At 38.0% G+C, this 18,957-nt stretch overlaps 1 protein-coding gene across 1 annotated transcript in view; it reads right to left on the reverse strand.

Moving 5' to 3' along the window:
- Positions 1-17,998, reverse strand: part of HECW1 (HECT, C2 and WW domain containing E3 ubiquitin protein ligase 1) — a gene marked incomplete at its 5' end in the record, with an annotated part of 167,334 nt that extends 149,336 nt beyond the window's left edge. Inside the window, 4 exons of the mRNA XM_083379003.1 lie at positions 5,626-5,733; positions 14,286-14,610; positions 17,778-17,848; positions 17,962-17,998. Of these exons, the coding sequence (XP_083235129.1) occupies positions 5,626-5,733; positions 14,286-14,610; positions 17,778-17,848; positions 17,962-17,998 (541 nt within the window). The remainder of the gene's footprint in view (positions 1-5,625; positions 5,734-14,285; positions 14,611-17,777; positions 17,849-17,961) is intronic.
- Between the last annotated feature and the right edge of the window lie 959 nt (positions 17,999-18,957).

The following is an 18,957-nucleotide window of genomic DNA, read 5'->3' on the forward strand; positions in this document are numbered from 1 at the left end:
ATGGCATGGGTCCGGATTACTTACTTACGGGAGCACCTGCTGCCGGCGTCAACTTCCCTTCGTCCTGTGCGGTCCCACAGAGAGGGCCTCCTCAGGGTGCCGTCGGTCAGAGAGTGTTGGCTGCCGGCCCTCAGGGGGAGAGCATTCTATGTGGGCGCAGCAGCCCTTTGGAATCAATTACCGGTTGAGCTCCGGGTGGCTCCCGACCTTTGCTCTTTCCGCTGTGATCTGAAAACTTACTTATTTGAACAAGCCGGCCTGGTCTAATGGGTTTGGGGTATTTTTAATTTTTAATTATTTATTGTTAGGGCTAGATTGATTTAATCTTATTTTTAATTTTGTATCTTGTATTTTTATTGCCCTGTACACCGCCCTGAGTCCTTTGGGAGAAGGGCGGTATAGAAATTAAATTAATAAAATAAATAAATAATAAGATAAATATTGTTTTTTACCTTTATGCTATGTATAAAAAACTATATAAAGTGTGCTGTATTTATGAAATTAATGAACTGCTACAAAGAAAACAAATTTTTATTTCTGCATGCAAAAAAAGCATTTTGAACTCCCCCCCCAAAAAGGACGCTGGGTCGAAGGTTACTTTCAAATAAAATACTCAAATGTCTATTTGAGTCCTCCTCATATTTATGAAATAAAAAGCCGGTGCAAACTATAAAAACTATAAACAGAAAAATAGAAAAAAAATTGTGGGGGGGGGGAAGAAAAGGAGAAGAGAAAGAGGGGAAAGAAACCTTTCTCCTTCATCCCAACAGGTAAAAACAATTTTAGTAGCTTATCTACCATCTTTAAATACAGCATAATTATCCCCATACCTCACCTCTTAATTAAAAAAATATCAAAATATTTCATTAAACGTTCTTTACTAAAAGTGTGTGTGTGTGTGAGAGAGAGAGAGAGAGAGAGAGAGAGAGAGAGAGAGAAGGGAAGTGCAAGTGCCTCTCTCTGTCTCTTTCTCTCTCCAAACTGGGAGCCACGGGGGAAGGCTGAAAGAGCCGCATGCGGCTCCAGATCTGCAGGTTGCAGACTCGTGGCCTAACTAATATCATAGCAAAACTATATTCCAATATCTTTTATACAAAATTAAGGACTTGTTTCCCCGAAGAGAAAATGGCTTTAGTCAGGTTGCTCCACTTCATTTTATACTATCTAATAAAAAAAGCCAAGGCTCAGAATGAAGTAGGACTTACAACAAATGTCAAAACCAATAAAGTTTATTTCAACACATAAAAAACAAGAAAAAAGTCAAAGAAACAATCGTTTCACTAATTGGGAGAAGATGGCAAGGAAGTAATGCGCAGGAGAGAGAAAGCAGAACTGCTTAATTCATTCTTTGCATCTATCTTCACACAAAAAGAAAACAGAAACCAACTTACCAAAATCAAAACGATAAAAGACAGGCTAGGAGTGCAAATTTTATAAAGCAAAGATGAAGTAAGAGAATAGCTCCAGATTCTGAGTCCTGATGGATTACGTTTCAGAGTTCTGAAAGAACTGGCAGATGTGATCTCTGAACCTTTGAACCACATCTTTCAAAGTTCTTAGAGCAGCGGTCCCCAACCTTTTGGGCATCAAGGACCAGTTCCGTGGAGAGAAGTTTTTCCACAGACCAGAGGGGGCGTGGTTTGATGTTCTGCCTGCATCCTGTGGATGGGGCTTTGCTTGTTTGCGTGGACCAGTTTTGGGCATGCGGGGCCCAGTGCTGGTCAATGGACCAGAGGTTGGGGACCCCTGTCTTAGAGTACTGGGGAATACTTGAGCCCTAGAAAACAGCTGATGTAGTTCCCATCTTTTAAAAAGAAAAAAAAATAACAGATTGAGGAAATTACAGACCAATCAGCCTGATATCAATACCTGGGAAGATCTTAGAAAAGATAATCAAACAACAAATCTGTGAACACCTAGAAGCAAAGTTATAACCAGTACCCAATATGGGTTTGTTAAAAACAGATCATGCCAAACAAAATCTTATTTCACACTAATTTAGTCACTCTGGCTAAATGCTGTGGACATAGTATACTGAAATTTCAGTAAGGTATTTGACAAAGTAGACCACAATCAACTTCTTGGTAAGCTAGAAAAATGTGGGATATAGACAGAATTACCAACAGATGGATTTGTAACTGGCTGATAAATCATATTCTACATGTAGTTCTCAATGGAACAACAGCTGCACAGAAGGAAGTGGGGTATACCAAAGTTCAGTTTTAGGCCCAGTATTCTTCTTAAATGATCTAGAAGGGGGAATAAAAGGGAAACTCGTCAAATTTGCAGATGGCACTAAAGTGGCAGGAATAGCCAATACCCCGCATAGACTCAAGGATCCCAAAAGGATCTCAAAAGACTTGAACACTGGGCCCTATATAATAAAATGAGATTCAGTGTAGATGAAAGTAAGGTTCTATAGTTAGGCAAGCAAAACCAACTGTACAGGTATGGACTAGGTCAAACTTGGCTCAATACCCATAACTGTAGAGGGATCTTGGAGTCCAAAGGACCAATCACTTAAATATGAGTCAAGCAGCAGACAAAAAAGCCAATGCAATTCTAGGCTGCATTAACAGAGGGATAGAATCAAGATCATGTGAAGTATTATTATTGCTTTACAAAGCCTTAGTAGAATACTGTACCCAGTTTTGGTCACCACAATATAGAAAAGATGTTGAAAGAATGCAAAAAAGAATGCAAAAAAGAGCAACATAGATAATTAGGAGAATGGAGGCTAAAACATATGAAGAATGGTAGTAGGACCAGACAGAGGAAATGAGCCAACCAGAAACCTGAATGGAAGCCTCACCAGAACAGAGACGAGGCCAAAAATATCCGAGCACCAATAGACAGAGCTGGCAGAGAGATCACGTGACGTCACAAGTTTGACATGTCTGCTCTAAACTATAAGTATTTATTCAACTCTGATTCCAAAACTATTTCCAGAGGGGGGGCAGGATCTTGACTTTCGGTCATCATGGAAAATCAGAGATTTATAGGAAATATTTATCAAGAAAAAATGAATATTTTTCAAGAGGAGATATATGATATGTTGCAACTAATTCAAATAACAATGATCTCAGATCACAAAGAAATTCAGAATAACTTTGAAAATATAAATCAACTCATCTTCAATTCAATTTTATACCAAAAAAAAAACCTCAGGAAAATACAAGAGAGAAGGAACAGACTGAACATAAATTCAAGGATAGAGACTTAAAGATGGAATTCTACAAAACAAAGGAGTATGGTTTAATCCAAGTGGACAATTTTTTACAAGAAATACTAGATTTGGAAAAGACAACTTATATTTCAACACTACAAAACAAACTTGAGGACAAGAAAAAAGACTGGATAAAATGTACTACAGAGATACCAGGGGAAATACTGGAACTGGAGAGACAAAAAGCGACAAGAGAAGCAGAGAAAAAAAGAAGGCAAAAGATTCCCAATAAAAATGAGTGGGCAAATGCCCCTAACAAAGATACTAATTTACTTTTTATATCTACACCAACATTTATGAACATACAGAAAAACCTTTTGATTCAACAAAATACATTGATTAAGAAAGATACTGGGCAAAGGAAAAAGACTAAGGTGGAAACCAAGAAAATAGATGATGGGACTTATCAGAGAGAATATTTAAAAAAGAAACATTTGTTTGAATATGGTTAAAGAAATAGAAAAATTTTGGAATATATATGCTATTCTAAGAGGGATGAATTCTCTAAATAATATAGTATGTTTTTTTCTCTTTTGTGTTGTTTTTCTTGATATGAGTAATATAAAAAGTTGAAATGATTTAAATAAAGGAAATGTTTTAGATACTTAAATGTGACTGAATTTTAAAAAAATATAATGGATAAAATGTTTTGAATAAGAGTTAAAGGACTAGATGACGATGTATTGAATGGAATGTTTAAAGATTAAATATATTCTTAATTATAGTTAAAAGAATGAGAAATTGAGGAAATAAATATATATTAGCTTAGGAGAAATATATATTTTAAGTAGTATGTTATTTCTTATGTTTCTTTACTCTTGCTCTCCTTTCTTTTTTTTCTTTCCCCCCCATCGTTTTATCTATTTCTTAAGAAATGGCTTGTACAGAAAAAATAGAGTTAAATTTGTAAATGTAAATGTAATTAATTTTTGAGCAAATCTTCACCAGTAAGAACATTATTTATCAAAACAATAAGAATTGTATTAACTCAATGTTTGCAAAAGAGGATATTTTGGGGAAAGAGGAAATCAATTAAAATTATTATGTGGAATATGGATTACAGAAATTAATTGTTAATGATTGTTTTACAAATGTAACCCGAACAACACACTGTTCACCAATTATCAAGTGATTTATGTTTTTTAAAAAAATCAATAAAATATATTTAAGAAAAAGAAGCAACTCCAGGGTGCAGTCTCACAGAGCTTTTCTCTATACAAAAAACGGCAAAGCTGGATTATTGTCAGTAATTGCTTCTCCTCTGCTTGGACAAGCTGGTAGCATATGCCAAAATCTTAAAGTACAATGATTTTAAGAAACAATTACAGAAGAATAATGCTACATAAAGAAATCTTCTTTATTCAAAGCTTAGGCTTTCCCCATTTTTATAATTAGAAGAGACACAGTTTTCATTATTTGTAATTACACATAGTATTTAAATATAATTTAAGTATTGTGTAAGATAGACTCCACTAGATTTTTTTTAAAAAGCAGGCAAAAACAATTGAGTAGCCCTTAAATGATCACATATCCTAAGAAGCTGGAAGGAAAAAAAATTCTAGAAGGAAAAGAGAAGCCATTCAATTGAGCCAATATTGTCGGTTAACAAATTATCTTGAGAGTCTTTATTTATTTTACTGAAGAAAGAAAGAAATTTAGTTTCATATTTGAGAAGCAATTTATTTCAGATACACATTGCCAATAATCCTCTTTCCAACTGAATTCAAATACATAAAAGGAAAGAAAAAGAAAGAAGAATAATTTGTCACATTGGTCTTGATTTTCCAATGCATTCCCTTCCCTATTAATAATTCTGGAACAACATGGAGATGAAGGGAGAATATTTCACATCATTTGTAGCATCTCCATACTATCAGTGCCAAGGCAACAAGTAGAAATTATGACAAATCAAGTCAGTACATGTGACAACAGACTTTAAGAATTTTCATAGAGCAAGTCCAGTTGGGTTGGGAATGTTTTCTGTGGGCTGAAGTTTAGGGTAATTATTAGCTGAAAGACATAGAAGTCTGGAAAGCTTTCCCTTGAAGTCTAAGATGGATCTTAAATGCAATTATACTGTATATACAAATTTTTATTATTAATAATATAGTACCATTAACCTAGTATTTTTGGTCATTTTCCAAAATAGCAGTATCCTTGCTTTATTATTTTCTGGGGGTTTTTTTGTTGTTGTTTCTTATAGTATACTTGGCCCAACTTTTTAAATATCATTTAACTTATATTCCTCAATTTTAGAGATAGCATATGCAAGCACTTAAAAGCTACTTCAGGAATAATGCAACAACTGTGTATAGAAGAATATCCAAATTTTGATTTGCTTTGCAAGCCCAGCTCTATGAATGTTCATTAAATTAGTGAGAAAGAGCAATGATACTTACATTCTGCAAAGCAAGAACTGGCATCAATTTTCCAGATAATCTGGCCTTTGTGAGAACCATTTACTCCACGATTTTTGTAGTCCAAGAAGTTTTCTGACAGAACCTCATCTGGGAAGTAATCACACACACAAACAATTTTTTTTTATTATTTCACAGCAAAAGGAGAATCAAAGGCAAATATTTTGTATAATTGTAACCTTGAGGTAAGATTGGTGGCAATAAGTTTTATAAATAAATAAATAAAACCTACTACTATCTTTTGATTAAAGTAGAATTAGTATGAATCCTAAGGCAAATGAACTAAACAAAAAAAAACTTCTTCATGCACGCACACTTCCTTTATCACAAAGAATTCTAGCATGCATACCATTTCTTTTGTATTTTTAATAGTATTTTATTACTATTATTACTAAAAATGAAATATTACTAAAATAATTGCAATTGTATTTTTCAGTAATAATGGTAAATAAAAACTAATGCAAACTAAAATAAAAAAATGTAGTAATGAAAAAGAAAAAGCAGTCCTCAACTTTGACCACAATTGAGCCCACAATTTCAATTAAGCCAAGCAGTCATTAAGCAAAATGTCATATGACTGCCCACGTGACTGGTTTGCTCAGTTACCAGAATCCTGGCATTCTCATTTGCAGTCATTAATTGAACGAGTAGGTTGTTACGTGAACATAGTTTCAGGTAAGCAGAGTGGGGTGCCTGGGGAGGGCGAGACCCTTAGAAGGTTCTGATCAGGAGCTAAAAATCCTCCCTGCCTAAATCAGAACAGAATTTTCAGTCCCCAACTCGCTTATGGTTTGGGCTGGGCCTTCCAGGGCCTCCCCCTCTTGCCTGAAGAACTTGGTGCTCCTGACCTAACTGTGCTGCCTTTTCTACTTAGATTTCAGCTCCCTCTTCTCTCTAGGGAGAGAAGTCTGCCAATGTCCTAGGAACTTGATTTGTTTTTATTTTTTCCTTTGTTCCATCTCACAGAATTCTTTAAAATTTTGGCAAGCCTCTCTTGTAAATCCAATATAAGAAAATTATGCATGTCACTCTCTTACTTTTTCATTTGGTATATTCCTTTTAATGATTAAGACATTAATTGGTTTCTTTTGTATGCCCAGTGTAGCATCATTTTCTGTATCATTATTATAACCTGTCATTTTTAAATGTACTTTAATACCAATCTCAAATTTTGTTGTATAAAACAACTTCTATAACATCTTTTAAACATAGTTATCTGTACAGGAAAAAAACTCTTAAAATTAACTTTTGGATCCATAGTTCAAAAATATCCTTCAATATGTCTCAATGTTAAAATATTTTGCTTCATTCTATAATAGTAAGTCAAATTTAAGTGTTCTTCTCTTTTAATTATAATCTTTAATTTCTTCTAGTGTACAACCTTCAACTTCTCATCCTATCATGTTTTTTAAAGAATATTCAAAACCAAAGCATTGCCTTATTATAAGTCTTCAGATTAATTCCATGATCTTATTCCCATGTGTCACTTTTCAGAATCAAAGTTGTAATAATCTTTTGCTGTTTAACCCAATTTTTAAAAAATCCTTAAACTGGCATTTAAAACTTTTTTTTTACTAAGGAGAATATCTGGTGTTTCCACATTTGTTGATCCAAAGCTTCCTAATAGTTGAAAAGCAATTAACAAGCATTTTCTAAAACTGATTACAAAAGGAAATATGACAACCCAATGTCCTTAAAGGGGCCATCTGTGATAGAGCAAGATTTCTATTTCCTCATCTCCCAAGCTCTAAACCCTCCAAAAACTGCTGTCTTGAGGAGCAACTTTATGGGACACTTGTGGAGAATCTTCTCTTTATCTGGACAGGAATTACGAACATTTTTGATTAATCACTTCTTCCCTGGAAATCTTGAAGCATATCAAATTCCTCAATGTTCACAAAATTCTCTCTCTCACTCTTTCTCGGCCTTCCTCCCTCCCTGATGTAAAATTTTTAAACTCTTAAAATAGCACAAGATCTTATAAATTTCATTCATTTCAAAAAGGTAATAAAAATAAGTAGTTCTTTTATCCAGAGGAAACTAGAAGTTTTTCAGAATAAGTAGTCAACACTTTACAGTCTATCTGAATGGCCCAGAAAAAAGTAAGATGGATGCTAATATCTAGATCAGGGCTTTTCAACCAGTGGTACGGGTACTACCTGTGATACATTGGCACCTGGCAGGTGGTATGCGACTATCCTAGAAAAGTGGTAGCAGGGGAGGGGAATGAGCGGAACTGGTGGCAGCACCACACAAGCCTGAGCGAGAGATGGCTGGAGCTGCAGGGCTCTCAGGGCTCAGCATAAGCGCCAGGATCAGCACTTCTTTGGGGCTGTCAGGGCTCAGCAGAAGTGCCAGGATCAGCGCCAGGCTCGGTCATAGGATCATGTGAAGTGACCAAAACCTGCTGCAACCACCCAGCAGACGGGGAGGGGGGAATAAAAACCAAACACCCACCACCCCACCACCAATCCTCAACAGAAATGCTCATAACAATGAAAACCTTGGACAGGAGGAAGAGCGCCACTGGGCAGGCAGGTGTCTTGCTCAGCTGTGCTTTGGGGGGGCACTTTTTTCAGTGCCATTGTAACTTTGAACAGTCACTAAGCAAACTATTGTAAGTCAAGGACTACCTGTACTTCATCACTTTTTTCCCCTTTTTTGGGGTCATCAAGTTTTTGACACCTTGCTAGGTGACTGGTGGTACTCAGGTGTTGCCATATCCTAAAAGTGATACAATGGGTGAAAAGGTTGAAAAGCCCTGATCTAGATATATAACAGGTCAATTTGGTTGCAAATAGATATAGAAGTTTATAAATTGTAGACCTGATTTGCAAGGGGAGAAATCTATTATTGTTGCAATATATTTGTCAGAGCTCAATTAGGGCACTGTATTTCTGTTTTTGTCTTTTTAATCCACTTTTTGTCTTTCATTTTTTAAAGTCTTTATTACATTTGGTTCCTGTAAAATTTCTATTTTTTTCCTTTGGAGTTTGTATTTTAATTTTGTGTACTTAAAAAAATAAACAAAAAATGTAAGAGGATGTTCGCATAATTTGTAATTCACATAAATTTTCAGGCCACTTTGATGGCTTTTATCTGTTATATAAACAAGATAAATTTATTTCTCTTATTACGTTTATGTGAAAACTTTGCCCATAAATGTTTATTAATAGTTCCTGTTAGGGGATAGTTTTGTGTTGTTTATTTTATTGATTGTATTTTTATTGGTCAGTGATCAAACTTAACTGCTGTTTATCCGTTAATTCACTAGTATTTGAAGCCGTCTTTGGGTTGGTGTGTCTTAGAATAGATCCTCAAATCAAGTGTGTTAGCCATCAGCCTGCTAGATCAAGACACGATTTGTTTGAACCACATACAGAACACATTCTAGCCAACATTACCATTTTCTCCAAAAAGCACATACCTGTTTCCCTGAAAATAAGACCCAATTGGAAAATAAGCCTTAGCATGATTTTTCTGGATGCTTGTAATATAAGCCCCACCCCCAACATAAGCCCCACTTAAGATCATCAGCCATAGGGATGGATTTAGTACTGTATTTCCCCAAAAGTAAGACCTAACCGGAAAATAACTACTAATGTGTCTTTTGGAGCAAAAATTAATATAAACCTGGTCTTATTTTTGGGGAAACACCATAACAGTTCTGTAATAAGCATAATATCTATACATTATTCCCTAAAATTCACTATATATTAGAATATGTTCTGTGCATTCATACATCAAGTGTAGCTTCATTAAATGTTGCTCTTTCACTGTGAACTTCAGGGGACTTGGGATTTCCCCCCACTTTTTTGCAAGAAATAAACTAAGCAGTATATTCAGAAAACCTCATTAATTAGAATATTTTCATGTTACATTCATTTTTAGAGAGATTTGCCTTTTAGGGGAAATAAAATTAAAGGCAAAAGTGAAGAAAAAGAAGAATATGATACTTAAAGCAAATCTTCTGTGACTAGTTCAAAATAGGTTTGACACAATTTTTTTTAAAAATAGGAGCAATCTAGAAATTGGTCCTGAGAGAGTATGATGACATTTTATCAGATTTTTTAAAAATGTATTAATTTTTCCATAAGGACAGTGAAGAAGAAAGTCTACAATTTATCAGTAATAAGCAGAACACAATATTACCTGCATGTGAAATTAAAGTTTACAAGTTGCCTGTTTTAAGCATTTATGACTCAAGATAAGTTAGGTGAACTTGCCTAGATGAAATGAAACTAGAGTTCTTCACATTTTTTCAAGGGGCACTTAGTTGTGAAATTCCTCCATTCCACTATTTTCATAGTAGATGCAAATGATGAAATAGATAAAATATAATTACTCTGTATGAAATATTTCTATTGATTCCATTGTTGTCTAATTTAAAATTCTTTACTTCAAAAACATGGTTCCATTCATATTCATGTTCGCAGTCGGTATTGACAGGGGGGCAGAGGTCGAGCTCAAGACCTTTGACTTGTGGAGTTCCTCAGGGGTCGGTCCTCTCGCCTCTCCTGTTCAACATCTACATGAAACCGCTGGGAGAGATCATTCGTGGTTTTGGAGTTGGGTATCATCAATACGCTGATGATACCCAGCTTTTTATTTCGACCCCAAACCACCTCAGTGATGCCCTCGATGTGATGTCCCGTTGCCTGGAAGCAGTTCGGGTCTGGATGGGGAAGAACAGGCTTCAACTCAACCCTGACAAGACTGAGTGGCTTTACGTACCGGCATCTCGGCATATTCAGAACATTTCATCTCTTTCTATAGGGGGTAAGTTATTACCCCCCCATAGATAGGGCCCGTAACTTGGGAGTCCTCCTAGACTCACAGCTTTCTTTGGAAGACCACATAATAGCTGTGACTAGGGGAGCCTTTGCCCAGGTTCGCCTGGTGCGCCAATTACGGCCCTATCTGGACTGGGATGCCCTGCGTACAGTCACTCATGCACTCGTGACCTCTCGTTTAGATTACTGCAATGCTCTATACATGGGGCTGCCCTTGAGGACCACTTGGAGGCTCCAACTGGTACAGAAAGCAGCTGCGAGAGTTGTATTGGGAGCCTCCCGATACTCCCATGTTACATCTCTACTCCGTGAGCTGCATTGGCTCCCAGTTATCCTCCGGGTGAAATTCAAGGTGCTTGTAATGGTTTTCAAAGCCCTACATGGCATGGGTCCGGAGTACCTTGGGAATCACCTGCTGCCGGCATCAACTTCCCTCCGCCCGGTACACTCCCACAGAGAGGGCCTCCTAAGGGTGCCACCGTTCGGAGAATGCCGCTTGGTGGCTCCCAGGGGGAGAGCGTTCTGTGTGGGCGCTCCTGACCTATGGAACCATTTACCGGTTGAGGTCCGGATGGCTCCCGACCTTCGCTCCTTCCGACGCGATCTAAAAACATATCTATTTAAGCAATCCGGTCTGGTCTGAGGGGTTTAATTTTAATTGTGGTTTTAATTTATCTTCTACATTTGGGCAGTAGGGCTTAATTTATTTTCAATTTTCTGTATTTGTGCATTTTGACATTTATGTCACTGTTCACCGCCCTGAGTCCTTAGGGAGAAGGCCGGTATACAAATCAAATCAATCAATCAATCAATCAATCAATCAATCAATCAATAAATAAATAAATAAATAAATATTATATACTACTACAATATTACAACAGGTAGTCCTTGACTTAGCAATCATTTAAAATTACAATGCCCCCCCTCCTTATGACCTGGTTTTGAAGTTATGGATGCTGCAGCACCCCCTGGTCACATGCACCAAATTCTGGCAGATTCACCCTTATGACTAACCACAGGGCCATTGCAGCTCCTCCCCAACCTATTTTCCTCTCATCTTTCCCGCCAGATAGGTGAAAGCAGACCCAAAGACTGCAAACTCTGCAGTCGGCCTAAGACTACCTGGCATGGTTGAGTGACTGGGTTGGAATGGTCCCAAGATCTATAGGGACCTGATGATGAGGAAGCAAGCCCAAGGTCTGCAAGAACCTCAGATAGTGGGAAGTACAGCATCGGGTGCTTCAGGGGTGGGAGAGGCCTTGTGACGTCTAGAGCAGATGGATCCAGGTCTGCACTAGGCCTCCCATGTTTGAAACAGAAGGAGTTGGAGGAGTCCTAAAGAATATGAAATTGACACAATGCTTTTTACATTTACTGTTAAGGAACATATATTCTCCATTTATTTGATGTAATTTCAAAAATTAGATTTAAAATGATTACATTTTTAAAAACTATTTTTTATAGTTCTATTTTAAAAGAAAGAGATTATTAATGCCTTCAAACCACTAAAAGCTTCATATCAAAACTAAGGAAATACATGGGATGATTGAAACAATTTCTCCAGAGAAATAGCCCATTGAGATATGAAAAATGATTGTAGAAAGGGAGAGCTTATTAAAATTATGCCTAATCCCTGACCAAAAATGTGCAGTTATTCCTTGGGAATGTTAATCATTTGTATAAAATTTATTTAAATGGAAAACCCTCCAGAAATGATTCCCTAACATACAATGAATATGGAAAGTATACACACATCTGTTAAAATGTCAAATTTTTGAGATTTTTTTTAAAAAAAATCATATTCAGACAAATCACTTCAGATTTTTTTTAATCTTTAATGTAAGTTGTACAATTCAATTGAAAAACAAATCTTTTAGGACAAAATAAAAATTAAAAAATAAAATAAGGTGGTTGCATAAAAATACATGCCCCCTCCTTTTTATATCCTCTTCTCTTCCCCCTCCTTCTTTTATATCTTCTCTCCCCTTTATATCCTCTTCTCTACCCCTTAATATCCTCTTCTCTTCCCCCTTCTTTATATCCTCGTTTTTCTTTTATATCCTTCTTTCCCCCTTTTATGTCCCCTCTTCTCTCTTTCATATCCTCTTCTCTCCCACCTTTTTTATATCCTCTCCTCTCTCCCGCCTTTTGTTATATCTTCTCTCCCTTTTATATCCTCTCTTCTCTTCCCCCTTCTTTATATCTTCTCCTTTCCTCCCTTCTTTTATATCCTCTCTTCTCTTCCCCCTTTTATGTCCTCTCTTCTCTCCCCTCTTTTATATTCTGTCTTCCCACCCCCCTTTTATATCCTCTCTTCTTTTTGCCCCTTCTTTTATATCAGAAAAGTCAAACTCGCAATGTCACATAACGTTGAAAGACGTATTGGGACTGTTTTGCCATTGGGGTGGGCAATGGGGTGGACGTGGCTTCCGGTGATGCATCCAGCCCGTGGGCTGGCAGTTTGACACTCCTGTTTTATATCATCTCCTCTCTCCTCTTTTCTCTTTGGTGCATCTCCAGCTGACTGCTCTCCTCAAGGCTGTGCTTCTCCGTCTCTCTTTCACCATCCTCTTTTCTTCCCACCCCATTGTCTTTTTTTCTCCCCCTCTCCTGCCAAAATCTGCTTCTTTTATAGCCTCTTCTCTCTATTCCCTGCCTCCTTTTATCTTCTGGGTGCACTGGAAGCGTCAATCAGCTGTAACTGTGTGCGCTGATCCTGGGCTCTCAGCAGGAGCCAGGCAATGCCTCACACAGCTCCAGCTGAATCTCTGCCTGAATACTGCATGAGGCTGCCTGCCACCACTAATCAGCTGGAGCTGCATGCATCAATCCTGGGCTCTCAGTAGGACCCAGGCAACGCCTTGCACATCTCCAGCTGAATCTCCACCCAAAGACTGAATGAGGCTGCCTGCCACCCTCAAGGCTGCTGTCAATCAGCTGGAGCTGTGTGTGTCGATCCTGGGTTCTCAGTACGACCCAGGCAACGCCTTGTGCAGTTCCAGATGACTTTCCAACAAGCCTGTGTGGCACTGCCACCACTTCACCTCATCCACTTTTGCACTTTTTTTACAGTGCTGTTCATCCCGTCATATGCATACCACCTGCCAGATGCCGATATACCACTAGTGGTACGTATACTACCAGTTGAAAAGACCTCCAAAGTCCCTTCCAACTCTGTTATTGTTTTACACTATATGTTTTGAAATTATGGCAAAAGGGTTCAATGTTGGCTTTATCGGACCATAACACATTTTTCCACATTTTGTCTACAATCATGTGACCACAGGCTTGCTGGAACGGGTGTAACTCCAAGGACCAGTCATGACCACCATTCATTTAATGCCACGGTGAATTTGAAGAGTCAATGAATGAATGATCATTAGACAGCACCTGTTCATTTGAAATGTATTTGTATTTCCTTTCAATACAAATAACTGAAAATGCAGACAATCCAAATCCGACTAAACTGCATGCTTCCTACAACCCTTCTCTGTACAGATATTTATGTTGTTAATTGCAGTATCTATTTTGGAATTAGATTACTGATGTAAAATAACAACACAAGTAGGACTTTCTATGAAACATTTATGACCAGGATTCAGCAGCTAATCACAAACCTCCTGATTTTGCAAGGCTAAAGTTATTTCCTAGACTAGGGCTTGTCAGAAGTTTCACATTGTTAAAATTTCTCTTTTCCTTCCATTTGATACCTCTTTTATTGTTGCTTTTGTTGATTCTTTACTGGAGTAAATTATGGATTACATTTAACTTGAAATAAATCTGCTTTACAATACATGTTTTATTTGCAAAATTAAGTTATAACAAATCCTATAAATAGAGCTGACTTACCAATGAGATACATGCCAATCCAATCACCTGCATCTACTTCTTCCTTTATATCCCAATAAATCACTAGATCCTTTGAATGTCCTATGGAATAATAGGAACTGCTAACCATGAGTGTAGACCGGCTGTCTGAAGTGACCAAATCTGTGTCACTGGTTGAGCGGGGAATAGTGACTGTCCCATGGAGCCCACTTCCAATGTCCATGTTGTGGAACTGGTCTGGGTTATAGCTGTATCTCAGAGATTCTTTACACCGACGCCGGTTCTGCGAATTCCTGGATGGGGATGCCATAGCAGCCAGGCCTAATAACCTGTTCTGGTACAGATTCTGCCAAAATGAAAGAGAGGAATCATTGGAATTCAAATAAATGAAAATTACTTCCCCTTGAAAATTATCAAACAGAATGAAGAGAGTTTTGCTAATAACAATGTTGGATATTACAGATGTAATCATAAAATCTGGAACCCATGTCAGTAGCTATTATTAAAACAGATATTGCCTATCTGATGCAATATGAATTTGTACCTAATGTGTTCAATGTGAGATTCATTTTACTAAAAACATAATATAACTTAATGAAGTACAGAACTTTCATCAGCAAATTACATTTCTGTTTGACTTTTATCTTTGGCTCATCACTAGCTTTTGGGAGCTAAGTCAATATTTTACTGCTATCATCTTAATTTTCATTGCTTGTCACAAAAAAATGTAAGTCACCTTCTCAAAAATTGCTGCTGCCAAACAGAGCTTTTATCATATGTTTGGTACTGATGGTTGGCAATTATTGACAACTCAATTTGGTTATTACTGTGTAAGAGATGAACCTCTTAGCTTACGGTAATTCCTTTAGAAACTAAGTGCTGTCTACTTTGCTATAGCTGACTAACTTCAAAGCATAGAAGAATTCTATGCAGTTATGACACATTTTCAAGACTCTCAATTATAGCACTTATTTGGAATTCTGTATTGCAACTCTACAGTAGGTTGCACAGATCTTTCCATCATGATTTGCTTCTAATTTGCAACATCAGGCTGGTTCAGTCTGAAATAGTGTGAAAAAACCAATGACATTTGCAAGGGAAAGAAAGATGATTACATGATTACCATCATGCAAATGTCATTGTTTATTTATTTCAGGATGCAAGTATACAATATGCCTGCTATCATTCTGACATCATTACAGTTTGCTGGATGGAAACTACATAATGGCTGGTCAACTCATCAAATGACTTCACATTAAAAACATGCTGTGTAAAAGCGTGAAGAAAATACATCTTCACATGTCCATCACATAGTAGCCATTTTATCCAAGACCAATCAAGTGGGATTCATTTCATTCTTTCATAGATAAAAAAGTAGAGGTTGTTTAATTTTTGTGGTTGATGGAATCCTTATTTAAGATTCTGAAGATTAATGTAAAGCTTACAGTTCCAGTTTAACACATTAAGATTTTGAGAGAAACTGTCAGTAGACTATATCTGATGTGTTTTATGCTAATTAGATTTTTAAGGGCTATCACAGTCTACCTGAAATCATTATTGATAAAAATGCTTTACTGATCAATGAAAACTAGTAACTATAATCAAGTATTGTTCTGCCTCCCTCATTTCTCTACAGATTAGAAAGCACTAGTATGGGGCATGGGGCACCGCAACGCATCATATCTGATAGGGGAGTGCAATTTATGTAAGCATTTTGAAAAGAATTTTTATCCCTTTTAGGAACCATTAGATATGGTTATATCGGACCTTTTCCAATTAAAAGAATCATAAACCCAGTAACAGTAGAATTAGAATTACCCAAAAATCTTAGGCAGATACACCCAATTTTTCATTGCAGTTTACTAAAAAGAGAACAGTCACCCCTATGAACAACCCCCCCCCCACATCCTATCATGGTTGAAGGAGAACAACACTTCAAGGTAAAAGAAATCCTAGATTCAAGGAAACACCATGGAGCAATTCAATACTTAGTAGCTTAGAAACACCTCCCCTCCTCAGAAAATGAGTGGGTCAATAAACATCACATTAGAGCAGGGCTTTTCAACCAGTTGTACAAGTACCACCTGTGGTACACTGGCACCTAGCAGGTGGTATGCGACCATCCTAGAAAAGTGGTAGCGGGGGAGGAGAATGAACTGAACCGGTGGTAGCACTGCAGAAGCCTGAGCAAGAGATGGCTGGAGCTGCAGGGTTGTCAGGGCTCAGCAAAAGCGCCAGGATCAGCACTTTTTCGAGGCTGCCAGGGCTCGGTGGAAGTGCCAGGATCAGTGCCAAGCTCCAGCTGGAGCTCGGCGCTAATCCTGGCACTTATGCTGAGCCCAGAAGAAGCACCGATCAGCTGGAATGTTGCAGCATCTCCAGGATCTTGTGATTTACATTCAGATGCTTGGCAACTGATTCATGTTTATGACAGTCACAGTTCCCAGGGTCAAGTGAAGTGACCAAAACCTGCTGCAACCACCCAGCAGACAGGGGAATAAAAACCAAACACCCCCACCCCACCCCCGCTGCCAATCCTCATCAGAAATGCTCACAACAATGAAAACCTTGGACAGGAGGAACAGCACCGCCGGGCAGGCAGGCAGCTATCTTGGGGGGCACTTTTTTCAGTGCCATTGTAACTTTGAACAGTCACTAAGTGAACTGTTGTAAGTTGAGAACTACCTGTACTTCATCACTTTTTTCCTTTTTTTTTTTGGGTCATCAAGTTTTTGACAAATTGCTAGGAGACTGGTGGTACTCGGATGTTGCCATATCCTAAAACCAAAACTGTATTCCATGACCCCTTGGGAGTTGGAGGAATTACAAAAAATTATAGAAAAAAATTTGGCGAGGGGTTTTATCCAACCAGCGAAACCAAAAACAGAAGCCCCTGTGCTATTTTGTGAAAAGAAAGATGTGTGGATTATAGATCTCTTAACATAGTGAATGACAGTAACCTCTACCCACTCTCTTTGATGAAGGACATGCTGGCACATTTGGCAAAAAGAAAGATCTTCTCAAAACTGGACTTGAGGGAGGCTTATTATTGAGTCCTTGTCCTTGTCTTTATTATTACAGCCACAAGCCAACACATGAATTAAACATTCAAATACAACAAAATTAAACAGAACCAAACACAAAAAGACATAGCAATGTATTACAAATTAATGGTGTGATCAATGGGTCCCAAGGTCTGCCCAGTTTTATAGACAGTATAACAAAACCTAGCTACCTTCAGTATAAAATATTATTAAAAGATCTAAAATATTTATGTTTTTGGTGGATCCCCAGTGCTGCTGCACAGAATCTAGCCACCTGCGCCGTGATCACTGCCTGCTCATCCTTAAGCAGCCACTAGAGATAAATACTTTCTGAACAACCAGGATACCTATCAATTATGGGGAGGACATGGTTTCTTTGAATAGCTCTGTAGAAGGAACATTGAAGGAGTATGTGTCCAATGGTCTCCACCATGAGGGGGGGTGAGGAGAGGAACCCGCCCCACTTTACATCGAAGGGGGCAGTGTGGAGAAAGTTTCCTCCTTTAAATTCCTGGGAGTCTACCTCGGTGAAGATCTTACCTGTAAAATTAACACAAACCAGATGGCCAGAAAGGCCCAATAGACACTCCACTTCCTTAGGGTCTTGCAAAAGAACAAAATGGAACAATGACTGATGACCTCCTTTTACTTACATTGCATTATGGTGTGGTATGTTGGCTTGACAGCCATGGATATAAGGACACTACAGAGGGTAGAGAGCACAGCACAAAACATTGTGGGTTGTCTCCTGATACCACTAGATGACATCACTAGGGCTCACTGCCTTAGAAGAGGAAAATCCTCAGGGACGACTCACACCCTGGTCAGCACTTCTTCACTCTCCTACCATTGGGTAGGAGATATAGAAGCATAGCCAGCACCAACAGGCTGAAGAACAGTTTCTACCCATGGGCGGTCAGACTCCTGAATAGAAATTAACTCCATGTCAACATAGTATGATAGACTTGTGGGGCCGGCACATTGTGCAACAAGTTCATATGGTGCAATAAGATTGTGTGTTTTTTAGTAGGATTCACTGGGTTAGGAATTTTGTGGTTGTTGTTTTCACTGTGAGTTGTGTTGGGGGGGTGTACGAAAGGAGGCTCAGCCAATCTCATTGTATACATGTTGTACTCTGACAATAAAGATAGTTTTGAATTGATTTGATTTGAGGAAACTTACAGAAATGGACTAAAGATGGACAGTATGTGAAAAGGAAGTGTATGCCATCCAGTGAGCTCTGCTAACTTGGTGACATTTCCTGGAAGGGAACAAAATCCCCTTCCAAGTATGGACTGACCATAAAAACCTAGAAGCTCACAAAACACCCAGGAAATTGTCCCCTAAGCAGTCAAGGTGGTCCCAACACTTCAATTGGTTCAACTTCACCATTAAACATCTGCTGGAGGGGAAGAATTTCCTAGAAGACACACTGTCATGATTATTGCAATATAATAGCACAAAAAACAAGATAACAGACCCACTCATGCCATCAAAGCAATTAGCCGCACCAGTCACTACACAAGCACAGACAAAAGCCCTCAAACCATTAGCAAACCAGGCAGGGGTGGAATTTAGACAAAGAATGTACCCCCAGGCATCTGGCATATCTCTCATTGCAGAAGACTAGATGCAAGGACCTAACCACA

The sequence above is a fragment of the Vipera ursinii genome (assembly GCF_947247035.1).
Source record: "Vipera ursinii genome assembly, chromosome: Z".
Classification (NCBI taxonomy): Eukaryota; Metazoa; Chordata; class Lepidosauria; order Squamata; family Viperidae; genus Vipera; species Vipera ursinii.